We start from the raw sequence: 19,137 nt of genomic DNA on the forward strand, positions 1-19,137 counted from the left end.
CAGGTAGGTAGCCGTGTTAGTCTGAGTCGAAGCAAAATAAAAAAAAATTCCTTCAGTAGCACCTTAAAGACCAACTAAGTTTTTATTTTGGTATGAGCATTCGTGTGCATGCACACTTCTTCAGATACACTGGAAACAGAAGTGTCATACCCTTATATATATATACAGAGGGTGGTGGGGGTGGGTGGGAATGGGTGACGGGCTGATGGGAGTGGTAAACCTGTGAGAAGCCAAGTTATAGGGAACCAGGCAGAGGGCCTTCTCGGTAGTGGCATCCGCCCTGTGGAACGCCCTCCCACCAGATGTCAAAGAGAACAACAACTACCAGACTTTTAGGAGACATCTGAAGGCAGCCCTGTTTAAGGAAGCTTTTAATGTTTGACAGACTATTGTATTTTAATGTTTTGTTGGAAGCCACCCAGAGTGGCTAGGGAAGCCCAGCCAGATGGGCGAGGTATAAATATTACTACTACTATTATTATTATTATTATTATTATTATTATTATTATTATTATTATTATTATCCCACCCGAAAATAACATCAGTCTGGAATGGCCCGCCCCTGCAATACAATACCGGCCATCATAGCCAAGGTTCAGGAATGAGGTGAACTGGAGCCCAACATCATGTGGAGGCTACTGGTCAGTAAAGTCCAGGGCCCCACAGCCAAAGACTCACCCCAAATCACCACCTAAAGAGGGACCCCGCTTCAGCACTGGGGGTCGCCAGGATGGACGCTGGGACTCCGCCTCACTCTTCCTACTTGCTTGCTTGCTTGCTTTTATATTTAAAAACCATTTGTAAAGCAAGGGCCCACAAGCCAGCATGTAGAAGGTTAGAGATGCTCATGCTATTTTTAATTTTTATTATTACTTTAGTTTTACTTAAAAACGTGTGATCCTTTTAAAAACAACAACAACACTGTTTTTATTCCCCAAAAAATGTGTTTCACAGCAGAAGTAAATCCCGGGTTATTCCTGTAGTCGTGGTAGTGACATAATTAAAGTAATTTAAATTATGTAATCTGAGTAATTTTAAATAATTATCTACCCTGCTTAAAATATCCCATTCACTCTCTTTCTTTCTCCCTCCTTCCTCCCGCCCCACCCCAAGATATCGGGATTCCAGAAGCGGACGAAAGAAACGTGTTAATTAGCGTGTTAATTGTGTGCTTCACAACAAAAATGATACATCTACCATCCGAAGGCGGGGGGATCCATCATGTGATGAAGGCAATGGCCTAGCCACATAGGAGCCAACTGTTAGGGGCCGAGGGGTCTGTGCCCCCCGTGCCCCCCATTAAATATTTGAGGGGGCAGAGCCCTTCTAAATTTGATGGGCATTGCCATTCAAACAGTGTGCGCGTCGCATCATGTGATCGGTTATGCGGGGCAGGGCTTACCCCCCCCCAAAAAAATATTTTATTCAAGATGGCATCCCTGCCTGCCACACCACCACATTCTGCCGCAAATGCTCTTACTGACAGCCCAATCCAATGCAGGGATCAGCCTCAAAAGGAAATCTCCCTTGAGGCAACGAAGAGCCGTCCGGTCCGAAGGGCGCGCAGTTAGAACCTGCCCAAGTCCACTTGCCCACAAACGAGGCAAGCAGTCAGAAACCCACAGGTTTCGGCGCAGGCCTTCAGCGGCAACCCTTTGTTAATTCACAAGATCGGGGTGGATCTCTCTTATATTGAAATAAAGTGGAGTTGAGTAGGGTCTATTATTCTCTGCAACAGCTTCTCCTGCTGACGCACGTGAGTCCTCGTTCGTACATTTCAAGGAGGAGGAAGGCCTTTGAGAGCAACCAGATGGAGAGGTTGGCATGACCCCCACCATAACGGGGCAAGACCCTAAGCAGAGAATTTCTCCTCTGCCCTCTTCGACAGCGAACCCGTGCCAATTCACTTTTTCGGATCCCAGCACTCATGCTAACTGCATTGTGAATCGGACTCTAGAGCCCCTGCCCGCAAATTTAAAAATTTTAAAAAGAAGAAGCCAGAGTCACAATTCCTTTTCGGACAATTAAAAAAAACAAAACCGAGCGGGTAAGGCTGCGTCCCCGATCCTGAAAGACCCTTTCACGCCTGAAAGCGCACGTCGTTCGCAACCCGAGGCTGTTGGGATCAAAAGGCGAGTCTCCATTGATCCACCTTTCGGAAAGTAAGAACATGCGTAGACGTGGAGCGCTTGCCTTTCCTGTGCTTGAGTGCGAAATGCGCGTTTGCGGAGCCTGTCCGTGGGCGAGCGTGGGCTCTGCGGCGTCTCCCGCTGTCCCTCCGCTCCCAGAGGCGCAATAGAGTCCTTGGAGAGGCCTCTGGAAGGAGAAGTCGCCTCCTCTTCGACCACTGGAAACCTCCTGAGGAAGGAGCCGCCGCACCCCCAACCCGCAATGCGAAGCGAAACGAAGCCATTCATAAATTCTCAGGTGGGAGCAATTGGCTCCCACTGATGAATGAATGGCACTGGCTTTCAAGGAACTACGTAGTTTAAACGGGAAGGAAGCCCCGTTCAAATGGATGGCGTTGTCAAACGAATTTAGGGTAGGGTAGTCAAGTTTTATTCGAAGCCTAACACAGAGCGATCCAGCCAGGCTTAAGCACTTTTAAGGCGCGCTCATTTTAAAAGAAGAGCTGTGCAGATGCTTACGGCAAAAGTCTTATCCGTTTTTCCTTTGGGAGAAGCCCCATCGGAACTCCTTTATTTACCTTGCTTGGCAAGGAAGCAGGCATCGGCTGCAACTGTCCCCTGTTGGAATCTGTGGAATTTCGAAGTGCTTACTCCAGGCTGCGTTTATGTTTAAATCTAGGTGCTGATGCGTTAGGGGTTAGTTATGTCAGCTGCAGATGCATTCAGAAAAGAGAAGAAAAGGCAGGAAATTTAACTCTCTAAATTTAACTAGACGTCAAGGAAACTTTCGAAACATCCGTAACGGCATGCCCGTTGGTAACCAAACATACGTGGGGCCACGAGGAGACATTTTGGAATCAAATGATTTCGCTTCGTGCCCTAGCTGCTTGCGGGGACCCTACCTACCCACCCACCCCCAAAAAAGTATCACAGGACATCCTGCAGTTCCAGTTCCCCTTTTCTAAGCTCACTTCAGAACAAAATTCACAGTAGAATAACTTCCTGAATAGGACCAACCTATGCTCAATGCGTAAACTTTCGAGTTACACAGAACTCTTCTTCAAACCGGATGCTCAATAACATTTCGATTTCTGAGGGAGGAAAAGGGACTAGTGTTTGGACAAAGCAGAGTTAGAAGCCTTGCTGATCTTTGTCTGCAGACTTTTAGACCCTTAAGATGGGGAAAGAAGCAGCTCTTGCGAATTGCAGTATCCTCCTCCTGGCCCCTTTCCCATTGTGGACAGATTTACGGAGATCGCCCTTGAGTTGCCTTTTGTATTTCGAGGGTTCCTTCTAAATGTGTTTTCTTCCTTTGGATTTGTACCCATGGTGTATCCTCATCTCATTGTAGTCTCACAATTTAGGCCAGTACAGGCAAGCTTTCGAACTAGACAGAATTTTTCATCAGGCACCACTGAAAAAGCAAGTTATTTCCTTCACTTCTGTATGCCTTGCCCAAAGCCCCACAGCGAGCGCTGAGACGCAGGGGGGCTTGCTTGCTCCCCTCTCCCAGCACTCCACCCCCCAACTGCATCGCAGCGTGGTTGCACCAAGGTTCTTTACCCCCACCCCCACCCGAGGGACATAAAATAAGCTCGGATAAATGGATTATCTGTCAATCCCGAAATTTATATGCCTGGTCGTTCTATTTTATCCGACCAAGGGTGAGAGGGCAGGGAAGCTTTGGGGCAAGACAGAATTCTTCGTCAGACAAAATGGGAAGGGAAGGTCCTTCCTCAAGCAGAGTTATTATTGAGCACTGAACGTGCGTTTGCCACAAAACCATGCAGTTTCTTTAAGAGGAAGGCGTCGTTTGTCAACAACTTCTTTTTCACCGCTGTTGGGAATTCGCTGCATTTCCAACTCAGCCTCGTGACGAATTCTGTGCAAGTGGAAAACTTGCCTGCCGTCATTGTAGCCCAAAATGGTTAATGAAACCGACCAGCTTGGGGAGGGAGGGGGGTCCCCGCATCTTATGTTTGGGGACAACCAGTTGTACATTTCCCCGGTCATTAAAGTATGTGGGGATTGAAGTTTACATCTCCCTGGAGATGTCTCCCGGACTTCTACATGAAAGTAAGTCACAGTGAAATGGATAGGCACTTGACCTCGTGGTGCAAATCTTTGCTCGGGCCTACCTCTCATTACCTTCGCTGTGTCTCCCTTCCCCGCCCTCTCCACAACTTTTCAGGGTGGAGGGAGCGATGAAGCTCAGCTCGACACCCCTTCATATTTATGCTCTTGGCCAAGGCGGACAGAGTCAGCTTTCGCTCGCGGGATAACCCCCGCCTCACCCCCCACCCCCAGCTACAGAAAGAACCAAACGCTTTTAAGACATAAGCACGCAGCACCGTTTCCTCCCTGCCCTCTTGCAGGAGCTCTGTGGGTTAGTTCCGAGCCCGGCGTCCCCTTCTGCATTGTCGTGGGGGGGTGTCATTGTGATGAAGGGAGAGAAGCGCCTGCCCGGGATTTGGACGGGCGCAAGAAGTGCGCGCGTGTTAACGGCTCCCCTGTGCAAAGCAGAATCCGTTTTAGACAAACTGCCCGAACGAGGGAACGGGAGAAGCGCGCGAGGGTTTCCTGTTCACCGCGCGCTTGAACGCAAGGGAAAGACGTGGAGGGTAAACCCACACCCACCCACTGAATTCAGCAGAGCGTAGTAGACGTGGCTAGGATGGCCTGTAAACGCGATCCCTCCCTTTCTTTCTGCCAGAGAGCTCCCAGCTCCGCTCGACAACTGCTCACTTTCAATTTCTCGCCTCTCCAAAACGGCCTGCAATTGCAAAGTCCTTTGATTTTTCTTGGGGTGTGTGTGTAAAAGTGTGGCTAAGGCCGCTGTACAAGGACAACCACGCCCCAATTTACCTGCAAAAGCAAAAAACAAAACAAAACCCGTGTGTGTTTTTGTAGGTGGACGGCACATCTATAGGGGAACGCGGAATGCGTAAATATTGCGTGCCTTCTTTCCCGCGTCGGAGCCACTTCTCCGCTCCAGCAGCACCAGCGAACACACAAGAGACTCCTGCATTGCAGAGGGTTGGACTACATGGCTCTCTGGGTCCCTTCCAACTCTACAAGGGGCCTCGTGATGCTCCGAAGAGGGTTCAGAGCCCGGCGGGGAAGAGACTCGCCGGGCCCTGACTCTCCCACACGCACCCTTCCTTCCTCATCCTCGGCGGGCACACGAAGGAGTCGGGTCCCGAGGAGAAGGCTCCCCTTCGCCTTCAAGGGACCCGCTTCCCCACCTTCAAGCCACCCCCTTGAAAATGCACCCCGCTCCTCCCGGCGACAGCTCTGCTCCCTGCGGCCAAGAGGAAAGCTGTGTTGTCCGAGAGGAGTCTCCCCACTCATTCGGGGCGATTTCCACGCCACTTCGGATGGCAGGGGGAGAGGGTGGAAGAGCCCGTCCTTGTGGAAGGGATCGAACCAAAGCGGAGGAGTTGAGGAACTTGGACCTGCACTCCGCTTGTTAGTTTAGCTAGGGAAGATGGGAGTTGTAGTGCAGCAACGGCTGGGGAGTCAAGGTTGAGAAACATTGGAACCCTTTGGTACCCAGCAGGCTGACCTTCCCAAGGACAATCCGGGCCTGGCTAGTTTTACGGAGGGCCCTCGGGCTAGAGGATGGATGAGTTGCTGTTTCGCCCCTTTTAGCCGCGACGCTGTGCTTATAAGGCTACCAGGCTGAGCGCGTTTCCTTGGAAGTCAGTCTCACGAGCGCATTGACTTCCTAGGGCTTAGACCCCAAAAGAGGGCGAGAGGGCGCGACATGGGAGAAATCTGAATTTGAGCTCGCCTGCATCCAAGACCCCGAGGCAGGCCTCTGGCCGGGCAGCTCCACGCAAGGAGCAGGAGGGTACTCGGGAGTGACGCCCGTTGGAGAGCGCGCTTCAAATGCTCGCCAGCGGGAAGATGCTCAGGATGCAGCTCGAGGTCCGGCCCGCCTCAGAACTTTTCTCTTTCTCTGGAGTCCTGTGTACGCACTCGCGGGATTTCTTGAGCTCTTTCGGCAGCTTCTGGCGTGAAAGGAGCGGGGCAGGCGAGGCGAGGGAGGTTTGGCTACGGATGGAGCAAAGAAGGGACCCCGCAGCTTCAATGGCTTGCTGGTGCGACGACCGATTTCACACGTGCAGATAAAAGGCAGGCCGACTCGGAAGTCCGTCCCGCTGTCTCCAAATGGGTTTTGTTTTCAAGGAAGCGGGCCTAAACTGCAAAGGAATAGATCCGGGCTTCATCGGAAGGTGCTTAGAACCTGGGCAAAATACTTTGGAAACCGATTAGAGCTAGCAAGTCGGACGGCCTTTACTTCTGAGCTGAGCGTGTGCTCCAATGGCCCGAGATAAAGTGGTTTGACGAGGTCAACGAGCAACTCCAGTCCAATGCAGAAAACCCTTAACGCATCCATGGGCGTAGCCGGGATTTGGGGGGGGGGGCAGGCTTTTGTTGGAGGGACAGACAGGCTTTTGTGGGGGGGGGCAGAACCTCAGATTTGTATTGATTTTTATTGATTATGGGGGCAGCTGCCCCCTCCCGCTACGCCCATGAACGCATCTTTCTTCGTCGACAAGCTGCATTTGAAAAGGGGGAAGCTTAATTTCTGAGTCCGTGTTTCAAGGCTGCACTCCCAAAGCAGTCTCAATCGGATGATGTCCTTTGGCCTGAGGGCTCTCTTCGGTCGTGATTCCGATCCATGACGTATTTACTCACCAGTAAACCCAACCGACTTGCTCCTAGCCTTAAACCGCTGTAAAACAGACTGGCTATAAATTGGCGGTCTCGAGAAGTTTCGGGACGATTTTGATACGTGGGCAATTCTGATCAAATATGAGTCAATATGTCTTGGATCGGAATCGAAGCGAGCGAGGCAATCCTAAATCCAGTGAAGAACGTCGGGATGAGACTGCGTTGGAACGGCAGCTTGTTGCGGGCCTGTTTTTCTTGTATTAGACTGGAATAGCTCGTTTGATTTCCTAAGCAGAGAGAGAGAGAGTCTGAGTCCGAAGGAAACGGACTGTTTTTCTCCCTGCGTGAATTCTGCATAGGCCGGTGGAGACCGGGGGTGGCTTTTTCTACATCAAGTGTCGATTCCTCGCTCTGCTCCTCCAATTCGCGATCCGGAGCGAATTATTTCAAGTGTAGCTGGACTCCTAAATAATCAGGCTTCGGATAGCAGCTCGAAGCAAAGTCCAAAAGCTTTTTTAGGGGGGAAAGAAAGCTTTGGGGAAATTGCATGAGATGCAGCAGCAGCCAGCAACAAACCAAAGAAACAAACAACGGGCACACTCCAGTCCAAGCCCAAGCAACTGTGAGTCTCATTGCCTCCATTGCAATGAATGAGACGGGAAGCCTTTGAACGCCGGCTGGATCTCGCAGACCAAGTCAGCCACATCCCTAGCAGCGGGCTGCAGCCTGGCCCCGTCGGAAGGATGGGGGAGAAAAGGTGCACCTGAGAATCTGTACCTGATGCAAAGGTTTAAAGCAAAGGGGGTCCAGCTAAATTCTATGGGACTTGCTTCGGAGTAAGGCTGCCTGGCACGCCTCTCTGCAGAGCCCCTGGGTGTGGCTGGCCCAACACTTGTTCCCAGACTGGCCCAGCAATCTTTCCGCAAGACTCATTCCCGGAGACAGACTTAAGCAGTTGCTGCTGTTATTTATCTACCCCAATACTGTATTACAAAATTCTGCAAGGCCCTCTTTCTTTTGGAAAGATGCACAACCTGCTACCTGCCCCCCACAACAGATGAGGAGGGCAACCTGGGTCTTGGCTGTACCACTTAAACCTACAGAAGGGGCCCCACGTGACTGACTGTTCCTCTTTTTATAAAATAACTTACCATCCCTAGAGAACTAGGAGGATTCCCTACGGAAGTATTCAATCCGGCGGCATTCTGAAGCCCAGCACAGTTTAGCTATTGTTTGTGAGAATTAAGCCTTGATTCTCTGGTAGGGTTTTGTGGTGTTTAAATGTGTTTGGCCAGTGAGGGACCTAAGGATAAAAGGAGCTTAATGCAGGAGGTTTCCTGGATGACGCTACTTTCAGATATCTTTAAAACGAGTGTCTGTGGGCTATTTAGCTTAAAATAAACCAGACTTCCAAATATCTTCTTGGCTCAGGCTGTCAGACACCGGCGTCACCGGCTCGTTCTTCTGCAGTTATGGAAGGATCCGTAACTTCCAGAGCTAACTCTTCCAACGGGTGGGGTGGGGGGGTTAACTGAAAAGCATTTATACGTACATATTGTGCATATTGCACATATTGCATTTATACGTACATATTGTACATATACGTACATATTGTACATATACGTACATATTTATACGTACATATTGTGCATTTTATATAGACGTCCTTAAAACGCACACACACAACAGAAATCTCGGCTCTTTCTGAACTAAAAATAATCACAGCAGTGACGCTGGTAAGATTGGAACAACCTGGGCCGCGGAAAATTAAAATCCAAAACGCGGAAACCTCTCCAGGAAGCAAGACGCCGGCTGGGAATTGTGGGGCTCGCAGTTTTGCTTGCTTGCGTGCGTGTCTCTGTGTTGGAAAGTCGCTTAGAGAATTAGACGCGAGGGCGAGAGGCTTTGATCGACTGACAGCCTAACAACCCACACCTGCTTTCTCAGAAGCTGATGCTGACGGTGTCCGCAGGATTTCAGCTCTGGAGCAGGTCTAGGGAGTTCTCCCGTGGAAACCGCGCATATCTGCCCTGCTGTTCGTTTCAACGAGACTCGCGCAGCGGAACTTTTTGGTGGATCCCGCGCGGAGCAGCGCCGCTTTTTCCCCTGCTACCCTATGATGGCAGCAGAGATGCTCGCAGAGATACACCACCCAGACACAGTTCAACCGGAGGCCTCGCCAGCTCCCCGGCCTCTGCCGTCTGCCTGTTTGCCGGACGCATCTCATTAACCCGGGCATCCGAAGACGACCCGCCTCAATCGCACGTGTCGACCTTCCCTGCTCTTTACACAAAATGTAGTAAAAGGAGGTGGCGGGGTTTCTGATTTGCACCCACAAATCGTCTACGGGAGACTGATAATATGAATTAAACTGATCTGGATTAGTGGGTCCCGAACAAAGCCGAGTAGGACCGGATCGATAAATGTTAAACTTGGTTCTGGATGTGATGCGACCTTCCTTGGCTACTGGCACAGATCTTCCCCTATATTAACATATATTATTCCTCCGCCGTGTATTTTACTTTAGCCTACTTATTATTTTAGGCTACCCATGTTTATCTTTTGCACATGACTTTCAGAAACAGAGGGCGCAGGGGGTTGTTGCTTTTTTTAAAGCGCTGGGTGTGTTTAGAAGGCGCCTCAGTCTTCTAAACTAGCCCCCTTTAACGGGGCTATTTCACAGCCATCCTAGTTCCCCACTCAGGCTTACTCTCCGGGAAGGCTGGGCTGGGCTGACCCTTCAGAAAAGAACAGTCCAAGTCTCAACGGCTCGCAAGTCGAGAGCCTCGGCAGGCGGGCGGGCCAGGAGGAAGCTGCTGGTTCGCGGTGCGCCACTTACCGTCCTGCTGCTGCGTGTCGCTGCCGCTGGTCAGGCCCGGCGATTCCAGGAGGCTGCGGCCGCCTTCCCCGACGCCGTCGTCGGTCTGCGCTGCCACCAAGTCTCCGGCTTCCTCCAGATCCAACAGGTGGCTGACAGAGAAGTTCTTTTTCGCCTGGAGGCTGTCGAGGTTCCCGGGGCTCTCCAGACGCGTGGGCAGGACGGCCGGTTGCCTCTCCAGAACGTGGACGTAGCTGGAAGTCATGGCTTTGGGCCCCCAGGTCAAGGACGGGGTGGGGTGGGGTGGGAGAGAAAGGAGGAAGGGAGCCAAGGAAGAAGAGCAGAGCCTGAAGGGGGTCCCCGGCTAAGCACGTTCCCCCAAACCCCGCAGCAGCTGCCGGCTGTTCTCCGAAGTGCCGTCGAGTAAAACTCCAGAGGGGAAAATCCACACCAAGCGCGCAAAGCGGCCCAAACCCGGGAGGCGGCAGGACCTGGCCGGGGATCCAAAGGGTGCCTTCTCTTGCTGAATCGCAGGGTGCCTCCAATGGGACTCGCGGTGGCTCTCGCGACCCTCCCGCGTCTCCCTGACTGGGCGCGCTCCTTCGACGGCGCGCTTAGAAGTGAAGGCGGGCCGTCGGGAGGGGCTGAAGTCTTGCAGATGGAGTGCTCCGAGCGGCCGACAGACGGACGCAGGAGCGCCACTCCAGATCCCCCCTCTCTCTCCTGCCTGCCTGGTGAAGGAAGAGGAGGAGGAGGAGGCTGCTTGGGGAGCTCGAGCGGGTTTCTTTTTCGCTTGCTGCTCACCCGCCCCTCCCTCTCCGGATCGAGCGGCTCTCTGGCACTTCAAAAGGCGCAGCCTGGCATGTGGGTGGGTGGGGCTGGGGGAGCTGGAGGGACCCTGGGGAGGGCAGACCCAGACTTAATAGGAGCCTCTAATTACGTGGCAAAGGCTTTGTGCTGTTTCTGACGTTTTACAGACCTCCTTCCTCCACCCACCCCGGGCAAGCTCTCTCTCCCCCCCACCCACCCCCACTTTCCCCTACCAATCCAGACTCACCAAACCCACACTCGGATTTAGAGACCCACTTCCCCACCCGCTCGCAAGCATCTCATCCCAGAGAGCGCACGCGAGAGGCTTTTTCTTCAATAAAGATTGAAGTTTTGCCCCCCCCTTTCCAAACGTCGGGTCGAAAGTTGGGAAGCCCAGGCGGACGCAGGCGGTGACTCCCAACACGGTCTGCTTATTTGTTTTTCCAATTAACTGCTGCGGATTAGTTTAAGGTCCTGCTGGAGAATCTCATTTGCATTGGGGGGGGGGAGGTTGCAGAAGCACTTTAGGAAACGGGGCACGTCCAGTCTCATCAGCTCAGCTTCTGCTGAACGTTACCAAAAAAAAGTTTCCTGCAGTTGCAAGTTTTGGTTCAGACGCGCACATCATATGTATTATTCCTATTGCTGTGCATCAATTTTAATACAACACGGCTGATTAAGCTTTCTGTCCATCACTTGGCCACTCAGCAATTGATGAACGAACCAGCTCCAAGGAACGGTTTTGTGCTGGTTAGGAAAGCTTTAGAGTGGGGTTGCACCCGCAATGGTTCATCGACATATGCAAGCCTCACTAGATGACGATGAACCTACTGTACATCCATGAGCCAGGTCTTGTGTTGGTTTGCTTTGCATATCTTCTTCTTGCTGCTTCGGTATTTCAGTATGCACATATTTCAATAGTTACATAACGTAGACAATAAAATCCAGTATATTTATTTATGCTGAGTTCATGATTTAGGTGGGGGGGGGGCTAGTGTCAGAGAGAGGAGGGTGGCTACACTACAGCTCCTGTGCTTCCCCAGAAGGTTGGCCAAGAGTGGATGCAGTCTTGGGATGAGAAAGAGGTAGCCGTCTCCAAATTAAGAGAACCACCAGCAGGAGCATTTTAAAGCCCTGTAAATATCAGTGGGAGGGTTAAGTGTGCTTTAAATCTCCCATGGAAACCAATTGGACATCACCATTCTTAACCGTTGCTGGATCAACCATAAAAAACTATTTTTTCTGTCCACCTAGAAAGCTTTAGATGGTTGTTTTGTTTTATATTGATTTTAAATTTAATAAAGATTAATAAAAATAAAAATAATAAAAAAGAAAGCTAAGAGGCAATGGTAAAAGGTAAAGGGGCCCCTGACCATCAGGTCCAGTTGTGTCCGACTCTGGGGTTGCGGCGCTCATCTCGCTCTATAGGCCGAGGGAGCCGGCGTTTGTCCACAGACAGCTTCCGGGTCATGTGGCCAGCATGACAAAGCTGCTTCTGGTGAACCAGAGCAGCGCACGGAAACGCCGTTTACCTTCCCGCCGGAGCGGTCCCTATTTATCTACTTGCACTTTGATGTGCTTTCAAACTGCTAGGCGGGCAGGAGCTGGGACCGAGCAACAGGAGCTCACCCCGTTGCAGGGATTCGAACCACCGACCTTCTGATCAGCAAGCCCTAGACCAGTGTTTCTCAACCTTGTGCCTCCAGCTGTTTTTGGACTACACCTCCCATCATCCCTAGCTAGCAAGACCAGTGGTCGGGAATGATGGGAATTGTAGTCACAAAACATCTGGAGGCACAAGGTTGGGAAACACTGCCCTAGACTCTGTGGTTTAACCCACAGCGCCACCTGGGTCCCTATTTAAGACAACCTATTTAAGGCTCGTTGTTTCCAGTATGAGAAAGTGAAGGAAATGTTTAACTCAGGCTTCCTCAACCTTGGCCCTCCAGGTGTTTTTGGCCTACAACTTCCATGCTCCCTAGCTAGCAGGACCAGTGGTCAGGGATGATGGGAATTGTAGTCTCAAAACATCTGGCGGGCCAAGGTTGAGGAAGCCTGATTTAACTCTTCCGTTAGAATCAACGAAAGTAAAAAGCTCCCAACTTTGGCTGGATCATAAGCTGATGAGAGGTACCATTTCAGGCAAGTTTGACTTCACCTTCAGAGGCACACTCCATTGTCTCCAAAGACAGACATCCATGTGTGGTGTGTGTGAATTTTCTCTCACTGCTTTGAACATGCACAATATATAAATGCAAATATACATCATGCAATACAACATTAGATGATGGCTTGCTTAGTCCTTCTTCCTTCTCAAGAGACCTTCATGAGGGAAAGCTTGGGAAGGTTTGTTCAGGAGTGAGGAGCACATGGCCCTTCAGATGTTATTATATTCATCAGCCCCAGTCAGCATGGCCAAAGGCCCAGGGATGCAGGGAGATGTAGTAAACACCTCCTGATCTAAACATGTGCCCAAAGCCATTCAAAGAGAGATGGGCTCAGTCTCAGTCTCCATCTCAGAAATGCAAGCTAAAAGAAGTCAATAAAACAAAACAAAGACATTTTCACAGGTGGATATGGGTCCAAATGCAGTTTGAGGAAACTGTTTATCAAAGAAAACTTCATAGATGAGACATGTTTTCTGCTGTGGAAAGCCAAAAAGTTGGGAATGTCGCAGTCTTTTGGATCCCATTCCATCACAGAGATGTCTGCTTAGAAAAGTGATGTAAGATGCCTTCACAATTCCCCCCAACACACACACACACACACACACACACACACACACATTTGCCTGATTCACAGCAGTGGCTCTCATGTTCCTCCCATGATATCTGACTGGGCCATCACAAATGTATTCACCACAGGCAGGGAGAACTTGACATTTCAGCTCCCAGCAACTCCTGTTGCGTGTTTAGCTGCCAGTTATCATCTGAAGGATGAAGGCGGATGTTTCCATGGCTGAATCAGGTCACATTTTGCATTTTAAGGTTTGAACACTTTTTAGTTTGTGTGGATTGCCCCATAGCCTCACTGGAGAGAAAAGAGTAAAAAGGAGAAGCAGGCAAAACACGAAGCCCTTGTTCACAAGAGCTGTGTGCCTCTCCGAGCGGGGGAAATAACAGGACTGAAGCGGGGGTGGGGCTGAGTGTGGTGCAGGGGTCAGCCGACAGCAGGGAAGGAGAAGGGCCCCTGGGGTTCAGTGACAGCAGCCAGCCTGGGCTCCAAGCTGCCACAGACAGGCCAGAATTTCCACACACCCTCCGTTAGGGAAAAGAACATCTGATGCCATCAAAGGGCCCGTGCAGATTGAAACCAGATGTGCTTCTCCCGGTTCTTGCCATGCATTTAATTAAGGAGCTGGGACTTGGGAGGAGGCCGTTTTATCCTGACTTCTCCTTCTCTCACACACAAGCAGCTGTGCGGGATGGTGCCAGGGTATTTTACCATGCTGGAGACAAAAGTTCTGGAGACCAAGCAAAAGCAGGAGCCTTGCAACTCTCTTGTCTGCCAGAGTGTTCAGCAGAAGAATGTTCTTGCAAGTGGACCCACCCATTGAGCCCTGCGCCCTCTGACCATGCCCCTTCTTGGAAAACACCAACCCAACCCAGAAAAGTAGGAGATAAACATACTTCTGGGTGTTCATGGGGTGTCTTGCCCTCGCTAGGGCTCTGCAGTGTGGGAATGTTAGGGGTGTGGATTAGGATATATTATTCGATAGATCCTATCCAAGCTTGTGTTATCAAGCTTCCAATATCAGCAGAGTGACATTCCCCTTTTGTGCGCAGCAAAAGTGTGCGCTTAGGTTTGTTAAAACCTGTACAACAATATTATACTTCCTGGCAAATCCCCTTTATCCCTCTTAAAAGAAATACATGACGCAATAGTCTTAAAATAAGATAGAGTTTACTCACATGACATCCTGAGTTCACAGCATAATCTCAGAAAGGCAGGCTTGCTTAGAAAAGTTACATTTATGTACATGTGGAGACTACTTAGTAAAGTAAGGCTGCATTTGGTCTCTCTCTTGGCTGGAAGCCGAGAGAGACTCTAATGCTAAGGTGTTGCTTCTCTGAAGTGTGTGGTCCAAGAGAGGGAAATGGCTACTGGCCAGTGAATTTATCTGCCACCTTTCCCATCTCATTTGCATGTCTGGAGGAACAGGAAACTGAACTTAGTCGGGTTTTCCTCCAGGTGGTCCTCCATGTGGACACTCTGGGAATTGTTGTGACTTGTCTGCCCCAGTATTCCATCCCACATGCAGCGTGTGCCTCCACACATAGCAGTCAAACAAAAGCTTCTTTCCAGAGCAGATGCAGGGCTTTCGACACAACTGGTTAAGGGTGAGTGTAGAATGTCAGAGCATGCCTCCTTGATCAGACTGATGGTCCACCCAGCAAGGAGCATCCTAGGTCATGCTCCTTACATTGTATCCTCTCCTTAATGCTGGATTAGGCAGGACTTGGTATGGCCCCACAAGGCCCTTATTGTGTTCTTAAACATCCAAGTGTAATCAGTATCGCTTAACACAGGTTCGATCTGAGGAGGAGAGTGACTGTCCAACTGTCCAACCATTCAGGAAGTTTCTGGACTGATTCCTGTCTCTTGTCCTAAATCCAAGCCTTACCCCTCCTTCTGCAACATGGGGGGTGATAATAAAATTGACCTACTTGAGAGGGTTTTCGTAAAGGAGCACGGCAAAATATATGCATGCTAGAGATTCAGAATTGCTATATGAAACGCTAAGCATTTCTAATCTGCCGTAAGAGCTATAAATGGCTTGGGACCAGTTTACTTTGCCACATGCACCCCTCTTGGAATATTTTGATCTGTGGAGCTATTAATTTTATAAGTGCCACATAATGTTCACTCTAGGTTTGCAAGGAGTTGATCTTTTAGTGTGGTAGGATCCATCCTTTGGAACTCCCTGCCAATTGACATTAGACAAGGTGCCCTCATTACAACATTTTAGATGACTGCTGAAAACTTCTTTCATTGCAGCAAACTTACCCAGACATTTAGTTTGCTGTATTTGTTTTAAATGTTTTACTGTTTCCGTATATGGTTTAAAGATAATTATGTTTGTGTTTTATCTACAATTTTTTAATGTACATCATGTGGAGAGCTCATTGATTGGCTTCTAAATCTTTGTAAATAAATAGAGAGAGCAATCCCAGGCGTGTGCTCTTGCTTTGTACGTTTCCGACCACACAGCCCTCCACTTTGGCAACTTTCTTTTAAAGAAATTAACTACAACTTACAGGTATGCCTCCTGTGACCCACATTCTGAGAACTGCCAGAACATTATAAAAGGCTATTATCTCACACCAGCGCCTTGACTGCTCTTGTTCGTTGCCATCCCTGGATGTAAAAAGCACTGCAGACCTCTGGCACTCTATGCCAACCCTTACCCTTTTAAAGGTATTAGCAGGGCACTGGCACACAGCTCCATAAGCCCTGCAAGAGGATGTGTGCACATATAAACAGGCACAGGTTAATGTACAGAGATTGGCCCGGACTCATAAACACAGACATGATGGATGTGTCTTTGCACATTTCATTCAAGATAAGGATAACCATAGCTAGATCAAGGGAAATCTGGAGGTTTCTGCCACAATCGGGGGTGACTCACACATTACTGATAGCCATGTGAGAGCTTTTTCCTGCAGCATGCCAATTCTATTTGGGCCAAGGGCTTTCCTTGGAAGATACCATTCTGGATTGTAGGTGAGGTTTGTGCGATTGAACTCTTGCCCACAAATATCTAGGCTCCTGATACCATAGCACTCAGAAGAAGGCTAAGCTAGCACCCTTCTTCCTGGCACCCTGGATTTTCAAAGTATTTGATGTGCCAAGGCATTTAAACATTTAAAGTGAATATAGTTGTACTTTGGAAGTTGAACGGAATTCGTTCTGAAAGTCTGTTCGACTTCCAAACAGGGCCAGCTCTAGGTATAGCCCCGGTGGCACGGGGCGCCAAGGCGCCGGGACGGCAGGTGGGGCGCTGCACGGCAAAGCCATGCGGAAGCCGTGCTGTGAGGGCGGGGGCGCCGGAGCGATCTCCGCGCCTCAGCGCCAGGGCGCCCAACCTGCTCGAGACTGCCCTGCTTCCCAAACATTTGAAAACCAAATCCTGGCTTCTGATTGGCTGCTGGAAGCTCTTGCAGCCAATCAGAAGCTGTGGAAGCCTTGTTGGACGTTCTCAAAAGAACGTTCTCAAACCAGAACAATCACTTCCGGATTTGCGGCATTCGGGAGCAGGGCAGTCTCGAGCAGGTCAGCCGCCGTGGCGCTGAGGGGCGGAGATCGCTCTGGCGCCCCTACCCTCGCAGGGTGCCCTGGCTCACTGCGCCACCGGGGGTCTACCTAGAGTCTTCGGGAGCCAAAACGTCCGAGTTCCAGGGTATTCGGGATCCAAGGTACAACTGTATTTGGTACAGCTCCATAAAATTCTATATTTCCCACAGTTGATAGAATTGCTTACTCTAATTGTTTCACATTATTATTATTATTATTCCTCCAGAGCAGACCCTATGAACATGATCACATGTGAACCATCTACTACATTCACATTTTAAACACGTAGAGTCAAGCATGTGTTTACACAGAAAAAAGGCAAGGCTCCCACCAAGGCTAATGTGGACTTCTTCCATCTTGCCCTTATTTGAAGGTTCTTTGAGGCTTAGGTAGCCTACATTAACTTTCCACTGTAAATTCAACTTAAAAAAAAATAAAATCCAAACATCTTGATATCATCTAGAAATGCCACAAGCAGTTTAGAATTAGGCTTTAGAGCTCCGAATCCCTCAGGCAGATTTAGGGTGAGCAGACCATCAGAGTCCAATCAAGTCTGCAACAGGGCAGCAACTTGAAACCAAAGTTTATTCTCTCTCTCCAAAACATTAAAAACTCATGTTTGAGTTCATGTCTCATGCAGTCATGTCAGTTTTTAGCATTCACCACTCACTGCATCTTATTACAAGACTGATTGAGAACATGAGAGTAAGTCCGCAATGTTAATTAAAATATTGCTTTTGGAAGAGGTATTCAAAGATTGGTATATGGAAGGTTGTTCCAAACAAAGAGGTTGTGTATTCTGGACCCAGGCTAATAAGGGTGGTTCTGCACTAGACTTTTCTCTATCTTACTTATTGCTCAGAATCTACAGGACCCAATTCCCAACCTGTTGCCTTCTCATGGTTTCCCCCTCTTTATTTTGTGTCTTTTTGGATCTGATTTATGTTAGTAGTTATCTCTGGTGCAATCGTGGCATGAGCTTTGCCAGGTTTGGGGGGAGGGTCGTAGCCATAGCTGCCAAGTCTCCCGTATTCCCCGGGAAAACCCCGTTTTTCCAGCTGCCCCCAGCCGAAAAAACGGATTTTTTTGTTTTTCCCCGGTTTATTCTGGCGCGGCGGCCATTTTGGAACTGAGCGGAGCATGCTCAGAAGCGACTTTTGATGCTGCTTTGCCCAGTTCCAAAATGGCTGCAGTGCGACTTCTGGTGTGGCGGCCATTTTGGAACAGGGAAGAGCAGCATCAAAAGTCGCTTCTGAGCATGCTCCACCCAGTTCCAAAATGTTGGCAGCGCTACTTCCGGTCTGCTACTTCTGGTCCAGTCCCTTATTTCTCAGGCCGGAACTTGGCGGGTATGGTCGTAGCTCAGAGGTAGTATATCTGCCTTGTGTGGAGCAGGTTCTGTCCCTGGTTTCTCCACCTAGGGGTGGGAAAGTGTCTGGCCTGAAACTCTGGAGACCTAGTACCAGTTGCAAGTAGAGCAAGTAAGTAAAGTAGTTTATTGCATTAGCCATATGGCCATAGCACATGTACAAACAAACAGGCAACTGTCGCACAGCAATAAAATATAACAAATACAATTAGAACATTAAATATAAAATCCAGGTGAATGTGACTGATTAGGTAGAGGCGAAAGCAAGGCGTGTTGGCTAAAAGTTTAACAGGAATTTACATAAGACTGGGGCTGGGCAAGTTAGCTAAGAAAGCGGCCCTGAGTTTAAGGGCCTGTAGAATGTAGATAGCTACGTCACGTGAAACCAGGGGGTTGGCGTCCACCAGTAAGTACTTCATGCGATCGATGTCCCATGCGATGGACGTCAGGATTAAAGGGAGAAGCCTGGATCTTACAGAATCATATAGAGGACAGTAAAAGAAAAAGTGTATATAGTCCTCAATCTTTCCCTCATTGCATGGGCAGAGTCGGAGGTTCAGTGGTGTGCTAGGAAAAACGCCGTGTAAGAATGCTGTAGGTATGGCGTGGAATCGGGCTAGTGTGAAAGCCCTTCTTAGCTTGGGGTTTGTCAAATCGCACAAATAGTGGGCCAGAGATCTAACTACCTTCACATGGGGGAGCCACGTGGAGAGTTTAGCCGCCTTAGATTGTGCTAGATCGAAAGCTTCATCCCTAGCTAGAATCCAGCTATGAATTTTGTCGTTATCCCATGAGATCAGGGCAGCAAAGTCTGGGAGGGAGTAACGATCACAAATGGATTCCATGGCCTTAGACCAGCTGCAAGTAGAGAATAATGTATATATCACTCATTATAAAAGCTGCTTCCTATGCCACTGTTTTGGCAACTTCACATTATTGTCGCTTGCCAGGTGCGATTCTGTCATTCAGCTGCTGACCTCAAGAAACCACAGAAAGCCCTCTTGCTCCCCTCCCATTAACCAAAACCTGAAATAATG

At 49.5% G+C, this 19,137-nt stretch overlaps 1 protein-coding gene across 4 annotated transcripts in view; it reads right to left on the reverse strand.

Annotated features, from left to right (window-relative positions):
• PRRX1 (paired related homeobox 1) overlaps positions 1-10,775 on the reverse strand; it is a 77,415-nt gene extending 66,640 nt beyond the window's left edge. Inside the window, exon 1 of one of the 4 annotated variants that reach the window (XM_035123863.3) lies at positions 9,649-10,775. In XM_035123863.3, coding sequence (XP_034979754.3) covers positions 9,649-9,892 — 244 coding nt within the window. In that variant the 5' untranslated portion in view covers positions 9,893-10,775. The remainder of the gene's footprint in view (positions 1-9,648) is intronic. The other 3 variants (XM_035123865.3, XM_088673717.1, XM_035123864.3) reach the window with 3 other exon arrangements.
• Positions 10,776-19,137: the final 8,362 nt, after the last annotated feature.

The sequence above is a fragment of the Zootoca vivipara genome, chromosome 7 (assembly GCF_965207765.1).
Source record: "Zootoca vivipara chromosome 7, rZooViv2.hap1.1, whole genome shotgun sequence".
In the NCBI taxonomy this organism is placed as follows: Eukaryota; Metazoa; Chordata; class Lepidosauria; order Squamata; family Lacertidae; genus Zootoca; species Zootoca vivipara.